The sequence below is a fragment of the Camelina sativa genome, chromosome 6 (genome assembly GCF_030686135.1).
Source record: "Camelina sativa cultivar CO46 ecotype springtype chromosome 6, ASM3068613v1".
In the NCBI taxonomy this organism is placed as follows: Eukaryota; Viridiplantae; Streptophyta; class Magnoliopsida; order Brassicales; family Brassicaceae; genus Camelina; species Camelina sativa.
In genome coordinates, this window is record NC_141885.1 from 15166641 (window position 1) to 15190903 (window position 24263).

The 24263-nt window shown below is 33.4% G+C and overlaps 2 protein-coding genes and 1 pseudogene across 2 annotated transcripts; 2 read left to right on the forward strand and 1 right to left on the reverse strand.

Moving 5' to 3' along the window:
• Window positions 1–5087: 5087 nt before the first annotated feature.
• Window positions 5088–6917, reverse strand: LOC104790959 (pentatricopeptide repeat-containing protein At3g47530 pseudogene; annotated as a pseudogene).
• Window positions 6918–16572: 9655 nt separating this feature from the next.
• Window positions 16573–19441, forward strand: LOC104790960 (uncharacterized). Its single transcript, XM_010516757.3, has 8 exons — window positions 16573–16887; window positions 17122–17389; window positions 17487–17558; window positions 17886–17950; window positions 18434–18587; window positions 18701–18784; window positions 18894–18983; window positions 19089–19441. Exons 2-8 carry the CDS (start codon window positions 17150–17152, stop codon window positions 19212–19214), a joined length of 831 nt encoding a protein of 276 aa, XP_010515059.1. The 5' UTR covers window positions 16573–16887; window positions 17122–17149; the 3' UTR covers window positions 19215–19441.
• Window positions 19442–20745: 1304 nt separating this feature from the next.
• LOC104790961 (putative LRR receptor-like serine/threonine-protein kinase At3g47570) lies at window positions 20746–24138 on the forward strand. Its single transcript, XM_010516758.2, is given in 5 exon segments — window positions 20746–21263; window positions 21266–23323; window positions 23326–23394; window positions 23397–23489; window positions 23581–24138. Coding segments are annotated over 5 exon segments (3036 nt in total). The 5' UTR covers window positions 20746–20809; the 3' UTR covers window positions 23943–24138.
• The last annotated feature ends 125 nt before the right edge of the window (window positions 24139–24263 follow it).

Sequence of the window (24263 nt, forward strand, 5' to 3'; positions counted from 1 at the left end):
CATCATGCCATCTAGTGAACATAAATATTCACCATCCCAATTATTAACGGGTCATGAGCTAGACATATCCCATCTAAAGACATACAGGTGTGTTGTATATGTACCGATTGCACCATCACAGAGAACTAAGATGGGACCTCAAAGGAGGATGAGAATATATGTTGGATATGATTCTCCCACCATTATTAAGTATCTAGAGCCAACTACAGGTGATTTATTTAAGGCTAGATACGCGGATTGCCAGTTTGATGAAACCGACTTTACTAAATTGGGTGGAGAGACAAACAAGCTGGTTAAAGAAATTTCATGGAATCAAACATCCTTAAATTGGCAAGATCCTCAGACTCTAGCATGTGAGGCAGAGGTCCTAAAGATTATACATTTGCAAAAGCTAGCTAATCAATTGCCAGATTCCTTTGCTGACCCTAAGAGAGTAATAAAATCGTACATACCAGCTTGTAATGCACCAGTATGTATTGATGTTCAAAAGGAACACAATAATCAAGTTGCTACAGAGTCTAAGGCCCGTTTGAAACGTGGTAGACCAATTGGTTCCTAAGATAAGAACCCTCGGAAATCTAAGAAAGGTGCAAATCAAACCGAGGTTAAGGAAATTACAGACATGGCCGCGGCAAATCCTAATGTACCAAATGAGGTTTGGGACGCTGAACCTCAAGGTCCTGATGGTATTGATAATAATGAGATCTCAATAAATTATATCATGTCTGGAATTCAATGGATCCGGAAAGATGTCGACATCGATGAAATATTTGCATACAAGGTAGCACTTGAAATAAATGTGGATCATGAACCCACGTCTATATTAGAGTGCACTCAAAGTAAAGATTGGTTAAAATGGAAAGAAGCGACTGACGTGGAGTTAAGTTCATTAAAGAAAAGGAATGTGTTTGGTCCGATCTTAAGGACACTTTTCAATATAAAGCCAGTTGGACATAAGTGGGTCTTTGTAAGAAAGAGAAATGAGAATAATGAAATCGTGCGATATAAGGCACGACTTGTAGCACAAGGATTCTCTCAAAGACCCGAAATAGATTATGAGGAGACATACTCCCCTGTGATGGATGCAACGACTTTTAGATTTCTAATAAGTCTGGCTATAAGAGAAAAACTGGATTTGAGGTTAATGGATGTTGTGACCGCATATTTATATGTTCCACTGGATAATGAGATTTATATGAGATTACCAGAGGGTATTGAGATCAAAGATAAGAGCGGTTCTCGAGAACAATATTGCATAAGGCTAAACAAATCCCTTTATGGACTGAAACAAAGTGGGCGTATGTGGTACAATAGACTAAGTGAGTACCTAGCTAAAGAAGGCTATAAGAATGATCCCATCAGTCCATATATTTTTATAAAGAAGTTTGCAAACAAAGGGTTTGTAATCATAGCAGTATATGTGGATGATTTGAATATCCTAGGAACCTCTGGGAAAATCGCCCAAACAGCCGAATATCTAAAGAATACCTCTGTGGATGAAAGACCTAGGCAAGACTACATTCTGTTTGGGATTGCAGCTTGAGTACATAAATGATGGAATCCTTGTGCATCAAATGGCATATACTGAAAAGATACTCAATAGGTTTAATATGGACCAAGCTCACCCATTGCCTAGCCCAATGGTTGTGAGGAGTTTAAATTTGGATAATGATCCATTTGGTCCAAGGAAGGACGATGAAGAAGTTCTCGGTCTTGAAGTGCCATACCTCAGTGCTATAGGAGCGTTAATGTTCTTGGCTAGCCAAACTAGACCAGACATATGTTTTGCCGTGAACCTCCTAGCAAGATTTAGTTCTTGTTTGACCCAAAGGCAGTGGAACGGTATCAAACATGTGTTGCGTTACCTAAAAGGGACGCTTGATTTGGGTTTATATTATACTAACTATAACAAAGAATGTTTAGTTGGTTTTGCTGATGCAGGTTACCTATTGGATCCACATAATGCTAGGTCTCAAACTGGCTATGTGTTTACACACGGTGGTACAACTATTTCGTGGCGTTCTATGAAGCAAACCATTGCGGCCACATCATCTAATCATGCGGAAATCTTAGCTATGCATGAAGCCAGCTGTGAGTGTGTATGGTTGAGGTTGATGACTCAACATATCAGGACAGATTGTGGCATGGCCGACGATAAGGAATCAACGGTTATCTATGAAGACAATACGGTCTGCATCGCACAGCTCAAGGAAGGATATATCAAGGGAGATCGGACGAAGCACATTTTACTGAAGTTCTTCTTCACACATGAACTACAAAAGGCCGGAGAAGTTCAAGTGGTACAAGTTCCGTCTTGCGACAATTCAACCGATCTCTTCACCAAGTCATTACCGACATCGACATTCAAGAAGCTCACACACCAGATTGGAATGCGGAGGCTTAAGGACTTTTAGGGATGCTTGGAACATGGGGAGTAATGCGTGCTGTACTCTTTTTCCTTCACCATGGTTTTGTCCCAATGGGTTTTCCTGGTAAGGTTTTAATGAGACAGCACCCCCAAGCGCATTACAGAGATCCCTTAGCATTTGCACAGTTATGTCATCTAAGGGGGAGTGTTGTAAAACACGGATGGTGGATTTCCATAACCTACCCATACACGGCCCATACACGGCCCATACACGGCCCATGTACGTCCAAGCCCATAAGGCCCATCTGCCACCTTCTCTTAGTCTAAGTCGGTTTAGTAGTCCTAATGTATTTGAGCTTTGTCCCTTCCTATATATATATAACATTCGATTGGATTAATAAGAATAAGAATTGGTATATAAATCTTATGGACTTGGACGTAAATGGGCCGTGTATGGACCGTGTACTCTAAGTTTACAACAATAACATGAATATTTACTATTTATATATAAAAGAAAAAAAAATTGGTGCATAAAAAGGTCTTCAAATTTTATAACTCCTTGAAAAGGAGGTGTTGAGTTAATTAGCGTTTTGGGCAAAGGAACCAACAGTCTCTGACATTTTGTATATTATCAATGGCTAGATTGTGGGTGCAGACCAAATAATTTTTTTTTCCTGGTTTGCATGGTGGGTGTCCTGTCCTTTCTCCTGTGAACGGATTTGTCAATGGCTTGTCATCTTTAAGTAAACCTATATATGAAAAAAAAAAAACCATTTCAAAAATACTATGGAGGATAATATATATACAACATTGGTAATTAATGATGGGCAAAACGCCGAAACGTAAACTATTTACAAATGACATACATTCATGAAGATTAGCAAGTGAAACGAGGATGAGGATGAGAAAATTTAAGCACCGGTCAACATTTATAACACAAATTCTAATATAATAATAAAAATTATAATTGTTCTGTAAAGTTATTTTGTTTGAGAGAATATTTATTTTCATTGTTCTGTAAATCTATTAATCTTTTTAAATATTAATTATTTTATAATATTATAGTATTTTATTTTTGACGTATATTACAGTTTTATATTGTTTGTTTGTTGAATTTGCATCATTATTTTGTGAAATATGAAGTAGTAATTTTAATTTTATTATTGTGAAAAAATAAAAATTATTAATTTATTATCTATATAAATTTAGTTTTACCAACCTGCCAATGTAGAATTTAAAACACACATTTTTTTTTATAGATTGAGTAATATATCTTTGTTTTAAAAAATTCAAATCACAACATATGCAGAAAAAATTCTGCATTTTATTATTCATAAGTATTATATGAAAATTCCAAACAATTTGTAAATAAAAGAAAATAAAGATGATAGGAGAATCATAATTTGAAATCTTAACAAAATCTTTAGAATTTAATTATTAAAAATAATTATATTGTGTACTTCAATATAAAATTTTAGTTTTTGAAATTCTGATTGGTTTATATTTTTAAAAAATATATTTAGTAATTTTGTCTATAATTTATTAGAGAGAGAAAATATATTTTTTTCATTTTCTAGATTTTTATATTTGATCTGTCATCGTTTTTTTTTAATTAATTATTTTTATTTAATTAATTAACTAAGCTTAATTAAGTTTTTCTAATGGCAATTGAATGTAATTTTTTACACATTTTAATGTTAGTTTCATATTTGTATTTCTCAATTAATATAGTAGGATTGATTATAAAGCCTTCTGTTATCATAAACTATTTTTGTTATTTATTTTAATATAATAATATAGTTTGATATCTTTGCTTGTTAATGAGCTGAATCAGTCTCTGTCCTGACCTTGGTTGTTCTCCATGTTTTCTCTTGTTTCGTTCACCCCAAATCGTGTACATGATTGTCTGAAACACATAGCGCACTAGCTATATAGCTGAATCTTGTTTTGTGAATTGTCTGCTAGCAGCTCCAAAATTTTGTCGCAGACGGTAGTGCAGTTTGTGTCTAGAAGATTTCTAGTTATAGATTTAAGAGTCTCCCAAATTTCTCAGAACACTTACATGCAAAAAGAGGTGGTTTCGAGATTCTTGACATAGGACGCAAGAGCTATTTGATATCGTATTCTATATATCAGATGCTATATAGAAGTCTCCAACTATTTTTGTAGGGTGATCCCAAAAAATCTGTTTTTAAATGGGTAGTTTTGTTTTATTCATCATATTCTAGAAAATTGATGTTGAAGAGATAAGTACTCGTTTGCACAAAAAAAAAAAAAAAAGAAAAGAAAGAAATTAGTTACTCATTTTCGAGAATCTCCAAATGATCAATATTTGAAAACTTACCACTATTCGGCATTTTTAACCATTCGTTTTGATTTACGGTCGTTATATATATTCTACATAAGTTATGTAAATATTATCATTTTGTTAAAGGAAGCTTGTAACATTTTGACATTCCGAGCTTCATTCCAGAAAAAGACAGATGCATCAAGCAAGACCACGTGCTTTCTCTCATAAAAGCTTTTGAAAAGAACTTTGCACAAATAAGCAAATACATGTTTGACAAAAAAAAAAAAAAAGCAAATAGATTAAGCGTACGTAAAACACATCATCACCATACAAACTGTGTGACATTATTGCAATCAACATATAAGTTATGATCTTGTTTCATAAAATAAAGAATGTATTAAGCCTGAAGATCTGATCTGAGACATGACATTGAAGCAAACCTTTTGAAACATCACCAAAAGTCATTACAAGAGCAAGAACCGCTTTTAAAATGATGAAATCGGGAACGGTCTCTAACGATCACGACACGATCATAAACGTCAGATACAAACTTTGCAAAATTATGGCAATCTACACAAGTTCTAAGATTCTTGGTCACTCTAATGGTTGTTCCTGGTGGAGTCACCAGGATTCCAAAGGCAATAGCTAGCTTCTCGCTATGGTATGTCAACGCGTATCCCTTTGCTTCTTCTGAATCAAGATTGTGCAGTTCCGATGTGATCTCCGTCCACGTAACCCGCAATCTTCAGCTGCTGATTGATTTCCGCAAGCTTTTTATATATTTCTTCCTTGCGCGGATGCGAGACATCGTCTACTATAAACTCATGAACGTTTCCTTGTAGCTCGATCGCGCTGCATCCTGGTTTGGTCTGGATTCTTTTCTCCTTCATCAACGACCTCAACTCAGTCACTCTCTCCCATTTCCCAGCCGAAGAGTATGTGTTGAGTAACAGAACGTAATCTCCAGCTTCTTCGGCTTTGAGTTCAATAAGATGAGAGATCACACGTTCCCCAAGTTCCACATTTCCATGAACTCTACAAGCCCCGAGCAGCGTACGCCAAATGGTGGAGTCAGGTTTCACCTCCATTGACTTTATGAGACTGTAGGCTTTATCAAGTAGACGAGCACGTCCCAAGAGGTCAACAATGCAACCATAGTGATGTACATTTGGCTTTACCTTAAACTCACCGCTCCTCATTCTATCGAAAAACATCATTCCTTCATCGACCAAACCGGAGTGGCTACACGCAGACAACAAACCCGTGAGTGTCTGTTCCTCTGGAGAGATTCCAAACTTCAACATTTCGTTGAACACTTCAATGGCTTCTTTCCCGAATCCGTTCATGGCTAAACCCGAGATCATAGCTGTCCACGAGACAACGTTTCTTTCACGCATTCGATTAAAGACTTCGTAAGCCTTATCCATAGACCCGCAACGTGAGTACATCGAAACCAGAGTGTTGCTCAGATTCAAAGCACGTCCAAGTCCGTTTTCATCGATAAAAGCATGAACTTGTTTACCAAAATCCAACGCTCCTAAGTTAGCGCAAGCTTGTAAAGCCAGCAAGCATGTTACACCGTCAGGTTTTACACAACCATCGACCTCGTTCTTCATCTTATCAAACAAAACAAGAACCTCTCGTGTACGTTTGTTCCGTAGATAACACGAAACCAACACGTTCCAAGACACGGTATCTCTGTGGGGAATTTCGTCGAACACTTTACATGCATCAGTGCTGTTTTCAGAAATTGAGTAAAGATCCATCAGAGTCGTCTAGAGAAGACTATCCGAGAGAAACCCATCACTGTAAATCTTCCCGTGAATCTGCAAACCGCCGATTAATTCATTTGATTTGATGCAACACTTGAGAGCAAAAGAAGACGAGAGTGGGTTAGCTGGGAGAGAGCTGTTTCGTCTGAGAGCTCTGAACAAGCGGAACCCTTCGCTTGGTGTTTGGCTGAGAGAGAAAGCTCTGATCATGGTGTTGCTGTGAGAGAGAGTTAGGTTCAATCTCTGGGAGTAAACTCGGCATGAGTAATTGATGTCACGAGGAACGAGAGAGAGAGCGAGACGAGAGAGGAAACGGTTGAAAACGTCGGAGTTTCTGATTATGGAAGTGCGGAGTAAGAAGGCGTGAATCTGCCGGAGATGGAGTTTTCCGGTGGAAGATCCGATCAGAGAGATAAGGTGATCGTCGCTGCTACTTATCGACTTCAACATAGTTAACATGTATACCCCAAACGAGTAAAGAATCAGATTTGTGTTTGATGTAACCATTTTAAATTAACTATGGTTTAATTTGAGAAAACTTCAATAATTTTGTTTTTAAAAGAAACTATAACAAATTGTTTTGATAGCTTTTGGTTTTATATGATAAATATGTTTAGTAAAATAAATAAATAACTTCACTTCAAATTTTGTGGAAATCCATCCTTAATATTTTTTTTATCACTTTAATAATTATTACATAACTAGATAATGATCCGCGCTGGTAGCGCGGTAGAATAACCAATTTAATTACTTTTGTTGATTATTATGATTATAACTATTACTATAATTATTTGACATCTTATATAATATAGTATTGTATGGTGTGTTTTGAATCCTATAATAGTAATTGTTTTTTCAATATAAAGATTAGTACATATGATTGAAGCTGTATATATTAGAATTAACATGTAATGTAGTTACTTACTTATAGGGTTATTTTGTATTATTTTCATCGGCCATCACCTAATTTTTCACAAAGTGCAAAATAGATTTAATTAAAGTTGCCAATAAATATAATTTTTTCATTATGTTTAGCCCATTGTCAAGGTCCCGGTCCAAGATCCATCCTTCATGTTTTTGTCAATTAAGATTTTTTTTTCGTTTGTTTCTTTTCCAGCAAAACAAACATAATAATTTTTTGTTCTTCTTCTCTCTGCAATTCGACGAAATCTCACCTTCATATTTCTAATCATCGATTTCTTTTTCGAAAAGTCCAACCTGAAATATGCGAGAATCAACCCGTCGCTGTTGGGTCATGAGAGATTGCAAGATGGATTCTTAATCGAGGTATGTTTAGGATCAGTAATTAGGTCAAGTTAGTTTATTATTTGGGCATAATTAGTAGACAATCCTCTTACTGATGTAATATTTGAAAGAATTAGTTTAAAGATGTTCAGTACGAATTGAGCTTCAATCTGTAATTTCGTTTTTTTATTTTCAATTGGAAATCTTTCAAATTGATACGAACTGTATTAATCGATGTCTGATTCTAAGAAATTGCTAGAGATTGAGTATATTGTAGTTTTATTATTGTATAATCGCAATGTATACATTAAATTAGCTCTACAAATGCAACCAAGAAAGTAAATATTAGAATCATATTTGTTTTTGGGGTTTTCTAGTTTCTTGTAATGATGACATATGCGGTTTGGGTTTTGGTGTGTTGGTACTTCACAGCTCTACAAAAGGAGCTTTAAACATATGATTTTATCTTCTATGATATGGTGACTAGTAAGGAGACATTGAAAAACATAAGAAATCGTATTGCAGCCAATAAGATCAAGACCTCAAGAGTTCTTGTTCAAGGGGTTTCAATATTGTCGGGTCAATATTTTTAAGAAGGTAACTTCTTATCTATATTCTTTATTTCTGGTTTTCTTGCTTGTGTTTTTAGCATTATAATTAGGTTATTGTTCTTAAACTAAGTTAAACTTAAACAGAAGAAAATATTAAATTCCCAAAAATCAACTTAAAGAGAAGCAAACATAAACCCATAAATCTCTTAAAATACAAACCTTGAATTATTTTTGAAACCTTGAAAGTTTGAAAGTCCTAGGTTGTAGAGTTTAATTACATAGAAAGTGGTTTATTGAAAAAAAAAAAAAAAACTAATGAAAGCCAAACATAACTAAAGCCTTATTCTACCACTTGATTCAAGTCATAGATTCAGTATCCTACATATTCTGAATCTTTGCTATCTCCATTTTCCTTCTCGTAAGGGAGATCCTCATTTTGTTTTCCACTTTCTGCTTTCACACTCTTCACTCCCTTCTTCTCCTTAACTTTTTCCAGTTTGATTGCCTTCACACTCATCAGCTTGTCGTCTTTTTTTTTTCCAACGTGATTGACTTCCCGAAAATCTTCTTGTTGGTTGAGTATCCTTCATTGCTTTCTCTATCTCTCTTTGATGATGGAGTACCAAAATCAGAAGCAGATGCTTCACTGCTATTGGTAAGCATGTAATCCTGAATTTGAACATTAAACAAATTAAATTCACTTTGCACTTTATCCAAAAAAGTATAAAATTTATCATATAGATGTATATAAATAATATTAAAGAAATAACTATCTGATCACCAGAAATGATTTGAGATGGGTTGTCTTGTCCTTCTGAATCATCAAGTTCATCTAACTTCACCACATATGTGATTGGAGCTGCATTAATGGCAACACTTACGATATATTAGTATCTCTATGATTAATCTTATAACACTACGGCTAGCAAATTGTACTTACATCAGCATCATAAACCCAAAGTAGGTCATGTGCAAATTAATCTTACAACACTACGGCCACCATGATGTTTTGAAATTCGGGCAATGCGAGGTAAAGATCATCAGAAATGAGACACATGGGGTTACATGAGTGTTTTTCACAAAGCCCATCTTAAACGAATGGTTAGTAACCCTGAACTGGCCTCTCACCTGAGTTGTTCGAATTTTTCAATGACCCTCCACTCACCTTTTGTTACCTGCCTCTCAAACTTGCTCACAAGTCCTTTCTTGATGGAAGCATGAATCTTGGCGCCCTAGTTATGATAGTATAACAACTAACATAGTATTTAAAAAATTGTGTGTTTGATGGTGATTAAATTATAGAATAAACTATTATAATTTGTGTGTTTAAAACAAACTTACTTTGTGGACAGCTAACACCATCTCCAATGTTTCTCCAGATTAGGCAGTGTACTGGAAGCAGATGTGTAGGACCTTAACTTGAACTCGCCACATGCTTTTGTAAGGTTTGACATCATCAAGGTAAATCATAGCCATAAGACCATTCACTTTGAGATACTCTTTTGCTTAAAATAGTAGGATAGTTGGTTGCGTATTTGTGGTGATGGGTTGTAGAAAATTGCTAATAGTCTGTTCATATAGAGAATGAAGTAGCGTTTAGGTTACCTTTCACTTAAAGGGATAAGTGTTTAAGCTTATCATTAAGAAAATCATTCGAGATAAAAGATCTTACATGGAATCGGCAGCTACCAGTGTACTGCTTCCACGCATGTAGGACCTTAACCTGAACCCGCCAAGTGCTTTTGTACGGCTTGACATCAGCGAGGTAAGTCATTGCCATTAGACCATTCATTTTGAGTAACTCGATTGATGGAAATGATAAGATAGCTGTTTGCGGGTTTGCGTTGATGGTTTGTATTAAGCTGCTAATGGGCTGTTTATATAGTAAAGGTTTTATTCGCCTCTAAAACAGTTTGTTCCTATCATCAAAGAAAGAATAATTCGATAAAGAAGATCCTTTACAATATATTCTAGGAAAGATGCAAATTAGTCAACAACATATAAAATACTTTTGTCGTGTTAAATCATGTTAGTTCTTATATGAAATTCTTATGCTATATATCACTTGCGGTGTTCAATAGCATTATGATCATGTCAACAAAATATAAAATGCTTTTGTCGTATGGGCTGATCTTATCTTAATATTAATTGTTTGTAATTTGTAACTAAATACGATTTAATATAATAATTCATTTTTAATTGCTATTAATTAGAGTAACGATTTTCTGGTTAGAACTATTTAATAACAAGATTCTGTAATTATATTTATTATTAATATACAGTGGCATTTTACGTAATATCTTACACAAAGTAGGGTTATTTGTTTAAAGGGTTGCTTAAATAAGTATATAGAAATTAATCTATTTGTTATTACATAAACCGATATTTCATTATATATACTAGATTGGGAACTATGTAGATCATTATCGATTTCTTCCTCAGTTCTTCATATAATTTAGTATCCCTCTCAAAACATTTATAGATTTTCCCACTATCCAAACATCCTCTATATATTAACAGGAAATCATTTTTGGCCAAAAATCTGATGTGTCACTATTATTAGAGCTATAAAGCCAATTTGAGTTTTAACTCTTACCTTCCACATTATTTACATTAATTTGTCATCATGATGATTTAATTCCCAAAATTTTTTATTAAATTGTGCAAATCACAAAATCAATTTAATATTAATAACATCTTCATCATTAAGATTAATATATATATATATATATATATATCAAAAATTAATATATAAATGATTCAATTGGTTATTGTTATCACATATATTTTTTAATTATCCAAATCATTACATTTGTAACTCAATATTTTTTATTTAAATATATGTTTGACAATGCTAAAAAAGCACTTGGACTTTTTAGTTGATCAAATATCTATATATACATTTTTGGAGACATTTATGAAATAAATCCTGAAGTTCACACTTATTTACAGGCATGCCATTTGTAATAAATATTTTTAATTTTAATTTATAAAATGAAATTAAAACCACGATTTTGTGCAGAACAAAATTCCTAAAATATCTCCTTAATCAATCAACGATTAATTACAATATCTCATTAAATATTTGTTTTGTAAAATTCATAAATATTTCCTAAAATATCTCCTTAATTCATTACAATATTTAATGCTAACAATAAAACTGTATGTGCAAATCCCAAATTAATTTTTACGTCAATACATATTGTCCATTTTATCTGCAAAAAAAAAAGGAAAAATAAAAAAAATTATCATATTTCATAACTTATTTTTGAATCATATGTAAACAATTCTAAAACTAAGTTATTTTGAAGATAATGTATACTTGATTAGCATGATTTTTAGTACCATATTTTTTCGTTATTTGGATTTTGAAAAATGTGTATGTTGTACTTAAGCAAGGAAGAAAAATGGTGTTTGGATATCTAGCGGGATGAGTTTGGGTATTAATATAAATTAAAAATTATTTTATTTAACTGTTAGTAAATCATTAGTTCATTATTTTGTTAACACCATCGACGTTTGAATATTAGGTATATCTATTTAAGTTTATTAAATTACGATTATGTAAAATAAACAAACAGTACTACGGTATACCATATGTTATATTCTGAATTTAACAATTTAAACCAGTAAACCTAAATTTTTTAACCGGTAAACCTATATAATATATAGATATAAGGGGGATATATATTTAAAATTTACAAAACATTAGTCATATATATAGTTAATCTATTAAAAAAATTACATTGTTTTTACTTTTAAAAATATAGTCATGCGGTGTACCGCGGGTTAAGTATATCCCCCATTAATTTTTTTTTGTCGGCGAGTTGTTCTCTTCTTTAATCTTCCCTTCTTTTTTTTTTTTTTTCTTTTGTGTGGATGATATACTTCTTTATTACGTTACGTGTAAACATGTAAAATTTTAAAAAATCGATATTGAGAAAGAGAATCTTTTTTTAAAATTTTTTTTTTCAACGAGAATCTATTCTGTAGATCTTCGCAAACTCCCATTATACAATACTTTTTGCTGTGTAGATACCGCTTCGCAGAGGATGGGTTTTTGTTATGTAGTCAGACAGCAACAATCTGATGTATTCTCCACGCACATTTTCAGATAACATAGGCAAAAACATGCTCTGGTTCAAGTACAAACCGCAGTGAGGGCATCTAAAAAGAAGGTTAATATGTGCAAGAGCATCCTTCGTGCAGTTGGTTGTAACAAATTGTGTATCTTGATTGCAAGCAAGGCAAAACTCATAGTGTATATCCACATGATCAACTTCATCTTCATCTTTATCTTCATTTTTATCTTCATGCTCATCCTATTTAAATTTAATAAAATTTCTTGTAAAAAAATTGTATTCAAAGCTTTTTTATAAAACAAAGAGTTTTTTTAGTTAGTGAGTAGAGTTTATTTACATATATTTTTTCTTTGAAAAAACTAATTACGTATATACATCTAAAATTTATTACAAAAATCTAGTAATGTTAAATTTTCAACAATTACCATAGTTTTTGCCAAATATTCACCACTATCAATTATATTGCCAATTTTTTTAGAAAATATTCTTTCTTCAGTTCTTTTAATTGAAATATTATCCAAAAATATTTATTATGCCAAAATATTTTAAATTAAATCAATATCATCTTCATCCTCATCTTCATCTCCAGACTCATTCTCAGTCATCACAAATAGCCTCTTCATTCCAATCATATTGGATGAGGAGGAAGAAAGCTTGATTCACATCAAGATGGTGCTGTTGGGAAAAATGCTCGATCGTTCCCTGATAGCAATATCTACTACATTTACTCCCAAAATCTACTCTAAATACATACATGATTTGCTAAGATCTACTACATTTACTCCCAAAATCTACTACATGATTTTCACAAACATTTACTCCCAAAATCTACTACATTTACTACATTTGCTAACATCTACTAATAAATGCTTTTTATTTAACAGAAAATAAAGAATATATGTTTTAAAATTGTTGGGTGGTTTAAAATTGTTGGGTGGTTTTAGAGTGCGGTACGGATCAACTGTGGTATATGCGGTTTGCGGGACAAGTGCAGTTTATATAAAATAAGCGGTACACAATAAAATTTAATTGGTGAAAAAATTATTTACGATTTACAAGAAAATGTTTGAATGGTAAAAATGCAAGAAACAATACAAATTACAAATTATAGATAAAATTATCAAAGTATATCGTGAAACCCATTTTTTGTTTTTTTTTGTAAAAATGGTGATATATTACATATTATCTGTTTATATATAATTATCTTTTAATTTTGATTATAATAAAATAACTATATATAATTATATACTAAGTATATTTATCTATTTACAAATGAAATATATACTCTATTATTGTAATACAATCTTAATTAAGAAAATATAGATTAATTCAACTATTAGTACATAAGAAAATAGTATAAGAAAATTTTTATGATCTCATTGTGTATGTGATTTTTTAAAGATAAGTATAATATATACAGTATAACAAATATTTGTGAATTAAAAATAAATAAATTGATATTTCAATTGGCTAACTTTTTTATTTTCTTTAAATCTGTTTTTTCATAAAAACTCATTATTTTATAACTTATGAAAAATTAATGAATTAATTATTCTAATTGGTAAAATATGAAAACACAAAACCGCTAACTAATTGGTGAGTCATAACACAAGTGCGATCCATGAGTTAAATTGGTTCCTTCAAAAACGCAAACAGTTTTTTTTTCTCTTTCTTAAATAACGCAAATTACTTTGTTGGTATGTGAATGGTGTAAAATTTAGGCTGTGATTGGAGACCTATCTTTTGCGGAATTCATTTTTTCCTTCTGAAAAACGCACATGAAACACCAATCAACAATTTTGTTTAATAATTTTGTGGTTTGTACAGAAGGCAAAAAGTGTCGTACTGCGGTGTAAGTAGAAAATGGCTTTAGACCGCTTTTTCAGAATGAATCTGTTTTTAACCAGCGGTCCGATCAAATACGCAACAATTCTTTTTTTTAATAATTAAAATATACTGTATTATAGATGTTTTATTATTTCTTCCACAAATATATTTTTATCTAGCTAATATTTTTTCTATCCTGTCAAACAATATAACAATAATACTGTATTTTTTTTTTTAGTATTAGATAAACACTGAAAATATGTGATATTATGGTGTACTAATTTTTGTTAAAAACATGTTATAAGAATAATTATTTTCACCCTCAACATGTTATAATAAAATTATTCTCTCATTTTTTTCTAAACATTTTTCTCTTTCTTTTTTCTATTGGACAAAATCTATTGTACATCTTCATTAAAATTCATAATGGTATTTATAATTCAGAAATTAAAACTTTATTTGTTAATAAAAATATATAATTATACTAGTTATTAATAAAATAATATGAAATCCGCACCAAAAAATTTTTCACCAATCAAACATTATTTTGTACCGCTTATTTTAGAATAACCGCACTTGTCCCGCAAATATATTTGTCTCGCATGTACTGCAGTTTAACCGTACCGCACTATCAAATTTTTTGTCCCGCATAACTAAATCCGCGGTTACCATTCGGGCCCTTAGACCTTGATTGGAGTCACTACTAACGCGGATTTGAAAGAGCGTTATTAGGAAAGTTATATTATTCACCATTCATAAAAAATTTGGTTATTCGCGTTTTTTTAGGAAAGAGAATCAGAAACTGTTTGCGGTTTTTAAAACTGAATAATTAACTCATGGACCACTATTTTTTGGTCATTCACCTATTACCCAGCGTTTTCTTCTAAAAAACGCACATACAGCAGCAATATATTTTTTTAATATATAATTTATGTTGAGTGAAAGAAAGTTAACAATATTCATTAGTCTGAATTATTAAGAAAACCTCATGTATGATTTACTTTATTATTTTTTTCTAAGTTTCTAAATTTTTTTTATTAACACAAAGTAATAAAGTAATAAACCTCTCTCTCACTATTATTTCTCATTATATTATAGATAATGTTTTTGACTTATATAATTTCTTTATACAAAAAAATATTTATATATAACTCAAAAATTGTTTAAAAAAATATAATATAATTTATGATATTATTGTTAGTTAAACCAATTTGGAACTAAAGATTGATATTATGAATAGATTTGTAAATCAAAGAGCTTGATAATGGTATTTTATTGTGTTGTATTTTTTTTATGATTGAACTAGTAACTGATTCAATAATAAATATGTATATTAAAATTTAATTTTAAATAACTTTTGATATTTTAAATTCAGAAATTAATATATATATATATATATATATATTTATTAATGCAAAAGAAATGAAAATATATACTTATATTAGTTATTAATAAAATAATATGAAATCCGCACTGCCAATTGTTTTTCATCAATCAAATATTATTTTGTACCGCTTATTTTGGAATACCGCACTTGTCCCGCAAATACTTTTATCTCGCACGTACCGCAGTTGAACCGTACCGCACTACCAATTTTTTTGTCTCACACTACTAAATCCGCGGTTACCATTCGGACCCTTAGTTTTGTGAAAACCACATTTCCAATTATGCACTTGATATGTCACCATTTATGGCAAAAGTATCAACTATGAATGGTTCATTCCCACGACATTTCAATCCCTCTAAACCATTATAAGAACCATATGAATCAATTCATACAATCAATTATCCGCAAAAACATCATAATACTATGTTACATATATACTCTGATTTGATGTGTCTCATAGTCACTTACAATTGTCATCTTTAGAACGAACCGGAGCTTCGGATTTTTATGTATGTATACTTGGTATATGCAAAAAATGCAACCCAAGTGTCTTAATTTGAAAAGAGAAAAAAAAAAAAGTATCTTAGATAAAAAACGGATAAGCGACCTTGAATGCACATGATTTTTTTTTTTCTTTTTTCAAACTGGACTGGTTAATTCAAACATGCAAACATTAGAAGGCGGTTTCATTTAATAACTGAGTTTTTTTAACAAAAGGCAAAAAAAGTCAAACTTATTAGGATGAAATAAAGGAACCTATAGAAGAATTTTCAACTTATTAAAAAGGCTGTATGCAACTTGGTTCATTTTTGCCTACTCTATTGTAGAAAAAAGAAGCAAATAATGTTATTTTAATATGTCACATAAATTCTCTTTCAACTAAAGTTCAACAAATTAATTACTATATTGACCAATTTGTTAATTAATTAATTCTTCGATCTGATTTAGGTGAAAAAAAAAATTTAGTAACATTTTAAAGTTAAAACCAAAAAGAAATCGTAACCAAAATTGACCAAAGACTAGACGAGCGCTTTTCCCGACTAGCCGTTTAACAGACGTTAATCTCACCAAGCTCCAACGCTCCGGTTCGTACTGATGCGGAAGCTAATTCCATACCTATACATTTTTTTTTTATTATAGATATTTTTATTAAAAAAACGCGCTCCCAAAAACATTTAATAATGTTTATCTGATTACATTCATTCAGACCGAACACGGAGAGACAAAAACAAACACAAATTGTAATAAGAGTTTTCTCGTATCGACAAAAAAAAAAAAAAAAGAGTTTTCTCGTTTTGAGCTTAAAAGGTTCCAGATTTCGTAAAAAATACCATTTTTTTCTTCGAATTCAAGAATAATTTCAAGGTAATGTTAATTTCCATCGATTATTATTACTCTTCTATGGTTAAAATTGATTCAATTTCGAATTTACATCTGTAGAATATTAGGGTTTGATTCTAAAGATCAAATCGAATTTGTCTCTGTTCTTTGGTTTGTTAATTGCATTTGGGGCTATTTTTTCGGTTAGGGTTTGTTTTGTTCCTGTGAGATTTTATCAAATGTTCCTGAATTTAATGTATTTGAGCTTCTTGGTTACAGATATCAATTTGGTGCTAAGTTTGTTAACATGGCTGATCATTTGAGTTTATGTACCGATCGTCTCATTACTTCTGAGATGGAGAAAGATTCTTCAGGAGAGAGCTCTTCACGGCCTCAAGGCACGGATTTGGCTTCTTCTTCATCATCTGTGGATGAAGCTGAGGAAGAAGAACCACTTCTCCTCCAATCTGTTGAGTGCCGTATTTGCCAAGAGGAAGATACCACTAAGAACCTTGAGGCTCCTTGTGCTTGTAATGGTAGTTTGAAGGTAATATGTTGTGTGATCTCATTTGTTGTTTGTTTTTTTATGGTATTATTGGCTTGAGAGTTTTTTTTTCTTATTGAGTTTTTTGATTTTACGGCAGTATGCTCATCGCAAGTGTGTTCAGCGTTGGTGTAATGAGAAAGGCGACATAACCTGTGAGATATGCCACCAGGTAAAACTCATCAATTTCTCTGACTCTGATGCTAAATCTTGTTATCTTTATGTCAATTTACATATCTAAAGTTCATAGCGTTTTAAGATGCCACAAATGCTAATTAAGTTTAACTTTTGGATGATCAACAATAACCTTAATATTGTTGTAGTTACATAACGTTCCTGAATTTAAATGGTCTTGATTGTTTCTATGTTACTTGTTGGGATTTTTCTATGTTAGTTTAGAATGGTTCCTCTTGTTATTGCTGCTTAAGTCTTTCTATGTTACAAATGTCGATTACAACTTCTAAAAATTTCTTTGTTTTATCCCCCTGATGATGATCAGCCTTATCAACCTGGATATACAGCACCTCCGCCTCCTCCTCCTGATGAAACGATCATTCACATCGGGTAAGTTTTCCTAATATCTTATGTTTCTTGCCGCTTTACTGACTTGAACAGCAAATTGATATTCCAGTAGTAAAATAGTTTGTCCTTAACAAAAAGAATTATGACTTGTTGAGTGGTTGTTCAAGTGGATTATTTGTAACCATTTATAATAACAAATCAATACCTTATGAAGAACCCATCAGTATACTTAAGCCATGAACTGTCTTCCTCATCTATTTGCTAAGTCTTATATACATTCAATTATTCTTGCTTTGACATGGTATGAATCTGGTATGGTACAGAGAATTCAAGATGCACTCTCATCTTTAAGATATCGAGAACTAACATTATCTATGCATTTAAGTTTCAGAAAGGTGGTTTTTATATTGGTAACATTACATCAGGAGAAGAAAAAACACCTGTGAAAAGTTTTCATATTCATATACATTTTTTTTGGTTGTGATTATCTCTTTTATGCTGGAGCCTCATTGTTCTTGCCTGCAGTGACGATTGGGAGAACGGAGTGCCATTGGACTTGACTGACCCGCGCATTCTGGCAATGGCTGCAGCAGAACGCCATTTCTTGGAAGCTGACTATGACGAGTATTCTGAGTCTAACTCAAGCGGAGCTGCCTTTTGTCGCTCTGCTGCTCTCATCGTAAGCTTGCACTTTTCTTTCAATAATCTTGTCGAGAATATGATTTCTTACCATGTGAACTGAATGTTCTTTTTTTTCATTCCAACTTTAACTCAATACTTCTGTGATGGCAGCTCATGGCACTTTTACTGTTACGAGATGCGCTAAATCTCACAACTAACTCAGAAGACGAGGACGATCCAACTGCCTTCTTCTCTGTATGTACATCTTTCCCTACGTCTTTATACTATCTCTGTATACACTTCTTTAAGTTTCTTGATGATTTGATTGATTCTTTCTTTGCTTTTTACTCTCTGGTGTCAATAGCTTTTCCTTCTTCGTGCTGCTGGCTTCCTCCTCCCATGTTACATCATGGCATGGGCCATCGGTATACTACAACGTCGAAGACAAAGACAGGTGTGCACACGAAAAAAAAACTCTCTGTATCAAACCCTGTTAAATTGTAAAAATGCTCAATCTAACGTACAAGACAATGTACCATTTTTGTTTCTATGAAATCAGGAAGCAGCAGCTCTAGCTGCCGCAGAAGTTGCTTTCATGATACACGGTGGTGGTCTTCAACGCAGGGGACTGCACTTTGCTGTAGCGCCTGAGCCACCGATATCCAACGTCCCAACACCTGTCTGATCCTTCCTGGTAAGGATTCTCTGGTAAGGCGATTAGATAAAACCTTGAACTTGGTTGTAAGAACTTTACCTACTTATGCTTCTTCATATGTTATTATCTTCGTCGTATGTTTGTGTTCTCTGGACCTGTTAAATGTATATTTCGGCTCTCAAATATTTAGAAAGAGCTCTGACGCCAGTATGTACAGGACTATCTATTATTATTATTACTATGATATATTTTGACAATTACTAACTATTATATATTTATCACTTGATTTACTTTTTAGAAAAAAATTTGGTCAACCAAAAATAAAAATAAATGTCCAATTCAATTTAATTTGCAGAGTAAATAAAATTTGATCATATGATTTGTTATTTGCTAGTAGTATATCTAAGAATGACAAGTTAATAGTTTGATACATTTGAGGTGACACTTACGGTGGAAACCATATAAAATGTGCACATTAAAACGATATACAATAGAAGAAACACGCACCAGAATTTATTATTGATCTCAAGTGTTATTATTGATCTCAAAAACACGCACCAGAATTTAGACAGAGTGTAGAATCTAAAAAACTAGTTGTTCTTCACAATGACCATTTATGAACTCCACAACTGTTGAAACCAATCGACTTTGATGTTTGGTATAACAATGATTAGCTCCTTCCACAATCTCCAGCTTGTGGTTTGGTATGATCTTTAAAAACTCCTTCGCATCTTCCATGGGTACCGCCTCGTCATCCGATCCATGAACCGTCATGAACATGCCATTACATCAAATATTCCAAGCGATTGCAAAATGCCTCAAACAAATCTCTCACCTTCTATCGTTGTCAACCTTGAGGATAACAGTGTTAAATTGGTCCATCAAGCTCTCCTCGGAAACACGGTAACCAGAACATACGCTACCCCACAATGTCCACCGCAATCAGTCTACAGAAAAGTCATAAAGACTCTTCTCTTTAATTTTTTCCTTTTCTTGGTCTCTTTAGCTTGACTTATATTTTCGAAAAGTCTAGCAGTTTGTTAATCCCTATTTTGCACTGATTGGGTCAGGTAACTTTGGTGCTTTTTTTTTTTTGGGACAAAAAGTAACTATGGTGCTATGTGTCAATTTGTTTACGCGTAGTGATATTTCAAACTTTCAGTCATGTAAACAGGTGTTGTCGTGGGAAGCTATTAGATCAAATTAAACCATAGAGAAGCAGAGGCTGAAGTGTTTTTTCGGTTTCCTCTGCAAAGTTTACTGACTTTCATCAAGTAATGTTGTGTGCTTACAGACAAAAGATGACTGCCGTGTGATCGTAATGTCCCATGCATGTGTTCTTAAGCTACTTGTCCAGATTCCAGATCCATTATATACGACGGATAATTCAGCCACCACATAATTATCTATAGAAAAGTCATGTGAAATATCTTTTTTTTTTGTCGTGGCCTCTTTATGGAAAAGTCTGCCAGTTGTTATTACAATTTTGCTTCAAGTTGCGTTATCATTTTTCACCACAAGTTAAAGGCATTTTCCAATTGCTTGGTCTCTTATATATACACTTACCTGCAAAACATGAGAGGCACCACAAAAGCTTTTAACCAACAAAAAAAAAAAAAAAAAAAATGAGAAACATGGGACTGTTTGTTTTACTTGCTTTCATTGCTCTCATGCTACTTGAAACACATGGTTTTACCGACAAAACTGATAGGCAAGCGTTGTTGGACTTCAAGTCTCAAGTTTCTGAAGACAAAAGAGTTGTCTTGTCCTCATGGAATCACTCATTCCCTCTCTGCAATTGGACTGGGGTTAGATGTGGCCGCAAACACAAGAGAGTAACACATTTGCACTTAGGAGGATTGCAATTGGGGGGAGTGATATCACCATCAATTGGTAATCTTTCATTTCTCATATCACTTAATATCTCTGATAACTCTTTTGGTGGAACTATCCCTCAAGAGATGGCAAACTTGTTTCGACTTGAACACTTGGGTATGAGCTTTAATTTTCTCAGAGGAGGGATTCCAACCAGTTTGTCTAACTGCTCTAGATTGTTGGAGCTTGTGTTTTCTTCAAATCCTCTGGAGGAGGTGTTCCTTCAGAACTAGGGTTATTGACAAAGCTTGTTACTTTATACCTTGATAGAACCAAACTGAAAGGAAAGCTCCCTCCATCTCTAGGAAACTTAACATCCCTTAGAGAACTTGGCTTAGACAAAAACAATTTAAAAGGAGAAATTCCTGAAGATATAGCTAGCTTGACTCAATTGGTCTATCTTGAATTTACAATGAACAATTTCTCTGGTGTTTTTCCTCCTGCTATCTACAACTTGTCCTCACTTGAGTATTTATCCATGTATGGTAATGGTTTTTGGGGTAATCTAAGGCCTGATATTGGTTATTTGTTACCAAATCTTCAAGATTTAACTGTGGGACATAATTATTTAACTGGAGCCATTCCAACAACACTTACCAATATCTCTAGTCTCCAAAATCTGGTAATAGAATACAACAATCTGAAAGGAAGTATTCCTTCTAGCTTTGGAAAGGTAAGGAATTTGCAACTCTTGACATTTCTTGATAATTCTCTGGGCAGTCACTCTGTTGGAGATCTTGAATTTCTTGATTCATTGACTAATTGCACCCAACTACATGAGTTAGATGTTGGTTATAATAGGCTTGGCGGTTTCTTGCCTGCTTCAATTGCCAATATGTCCACCAACCTTATCTATTTAAACCTTGAAGAAAATCTCATCTCAGGAAACATTCCTCATGACATTGGGAATCTCATAAACCTACAAATACTTGGGCTGGGCAGTAATATGTTAACAGGACCACTCCCAACATCTCTTGGAAAGCTTTCAAGATTTGGGGTATTAGATGTCGCTTTAAATAGAATGTCAGGGGAGATACCATCGTCATTAGGCAACATCACTTTATTAGAAAAACTCAATTTGTTACACAATAGTTTTCATGGAACCGTTCCTCCGAGTTTTGGAAAATGTAGTCACCTACTACATTTGTATATTGGGTCTAATAAGTTAAATGGGACTATACCTCAGGAAATTATGGAAATCCAATCCCTTCTCTTTCTAAACATGTCAAATAATTCTTTGACGGGCTCTCTACCAAAAGATGTTGGGAGACTTCAAAATCTAGTTGGGTTAGATGTTTCTCATAACAGATTATCAGGGCACCTACCACATAGTTTAGGAAAGTGTCTTTCTATGAAACAACTTTATCTCAAAGGAAATTTTTTTGATGGAGCCATTCCAGATATAAGTGGGTTAGTCGGTGTTACGAAGGTTGATTTCTCAAACAATAATCTCTCTGGAAGTATACATGAATATCTTGCAAACTTCACCTCGTTGCAATATCTCAATCTATCGTTTAACAACTTCGAAGGAAGGGTGCCTACAAAAGGAATATTTCAGAACTCTTCTATCATTTTGGTATTTGGAAACAAAAATCTTTGTGGAGGCATCAAGGAACTGAAGCTAAAGCCATGCCTCGCGCAAGAACCACTAATGGAGAAACACAATTCTTCTCATTTAAAGAAAGTTGTTGTTGGAGTAAGCGTAGGCATGACTTTTCTTTTGCTGTTGTTCATAGCTTCGGTTTCTTTGATTTGGTTCAAAAAAAGAAAGAAGAACAAGCAGACCAATGACCCAACTCCTTCTAGTTTGGAAGTCTTCCATGATAAAATAAGTTATGGAGATCTTCGTAATGCAAAAAATGGCTTCTCTTCAAGTAATATGATCGGGTCAGGCAGTTTTGGTACTGTGTTTAAGGCGTTGCTCCCAAAGGAGAGAACGATGGTTGCAGTGAAAGTTCTGAACCTGCAGAGACGTGGAGCTATGAAGAGCTTTATGGCAGAATGTGAATCTTTGAAGGACATTAGGCATCGTAATCTTGTGAAACTATTGACAGCTTGTGCTAGTATTGATTTCCAAGGAAACGAATTCAGAGCTCTCGTATATGAGTTCATGTCGAATGGAAGCTTGGATAAGTGGCTGCATCGAGAGAAAGTAGAAGAGATCCGTAGGCCCTCAAGACCCTTGACACTTCTTGAAAGGCTTAACATTGCCATAGACGTGGCTACTGCTTTAGTTTATCTTCATGTTCATTGTCATGAGCCTATAGACATTGCGATCTTAAGCCAAGCAACATACTTTTAGACGATGATCTAACTGCCCATGTTAGTGACTTTGGTCGGCTCATCTTCTCCTCAAATTTGACCAGGGGTCCTTTTTCAACCAACTAAGCTCAGCTGGCGTTAGAGGAACCATCGGCTATGTCGCACCAGGTATATTACCATACATTTGTAGCATCTTATGAATAATATTAGTATATCATTTTAGTATGTTAATGTTGTTTCTGTGAATTTTCTGGTGCAGAATATGGAATGGGAGGAGAACCATCAATAAATGGTGATGTGTATAGCTTTGGGGTTCTCCTTTTGGAAATGTTCACTGGAAAAAGACCAACCAATGAGTTGTTTGGGGGAAACTTTACCTTACACAGCTACACCAAGTCGGCGTTGCTGGAAAGAGTATTAGACATTGCAGACGAATCGATTCTTCACATTGGTCTCAGAGTTGGTTTCCCTATTGCTGAGTGCTTGACACTTGTTTTGGAGATGGGGCTTAGGTGTTGTGAGGAATCTCCCACGAACCGTTTGGCAACGAGTGAAGCTGCAAAGGAGTTGATCTCAATCAGAGAGAGGTTCTTTAAAACAAGAACAACAACCAGACGTTGAAGAGTATATGCTTTTCTCTACAAACTTCGTAACTTTACACATTTCAAAGTTTAAACTGAGGCATGTACTACGACATCATTTTGTTTTATCATAAGCTGTGGTTTTGTTTTATACTCTGTTCACTCTATACAAGATTGAATACTTGTGTTACCAGGCAGCAGGCTAATAATAAAAATGACATTGTAGTTGTGGTTTATCCATTGCTGTTAAGCACAAATTATAGAGAATGTATGAATTGATAATTGTATTAGATGAGAGTACAGAGGTTTATATACAGAGCCTAGTACCTATACAAGGAAACATAATATGTGCACAGTAAAG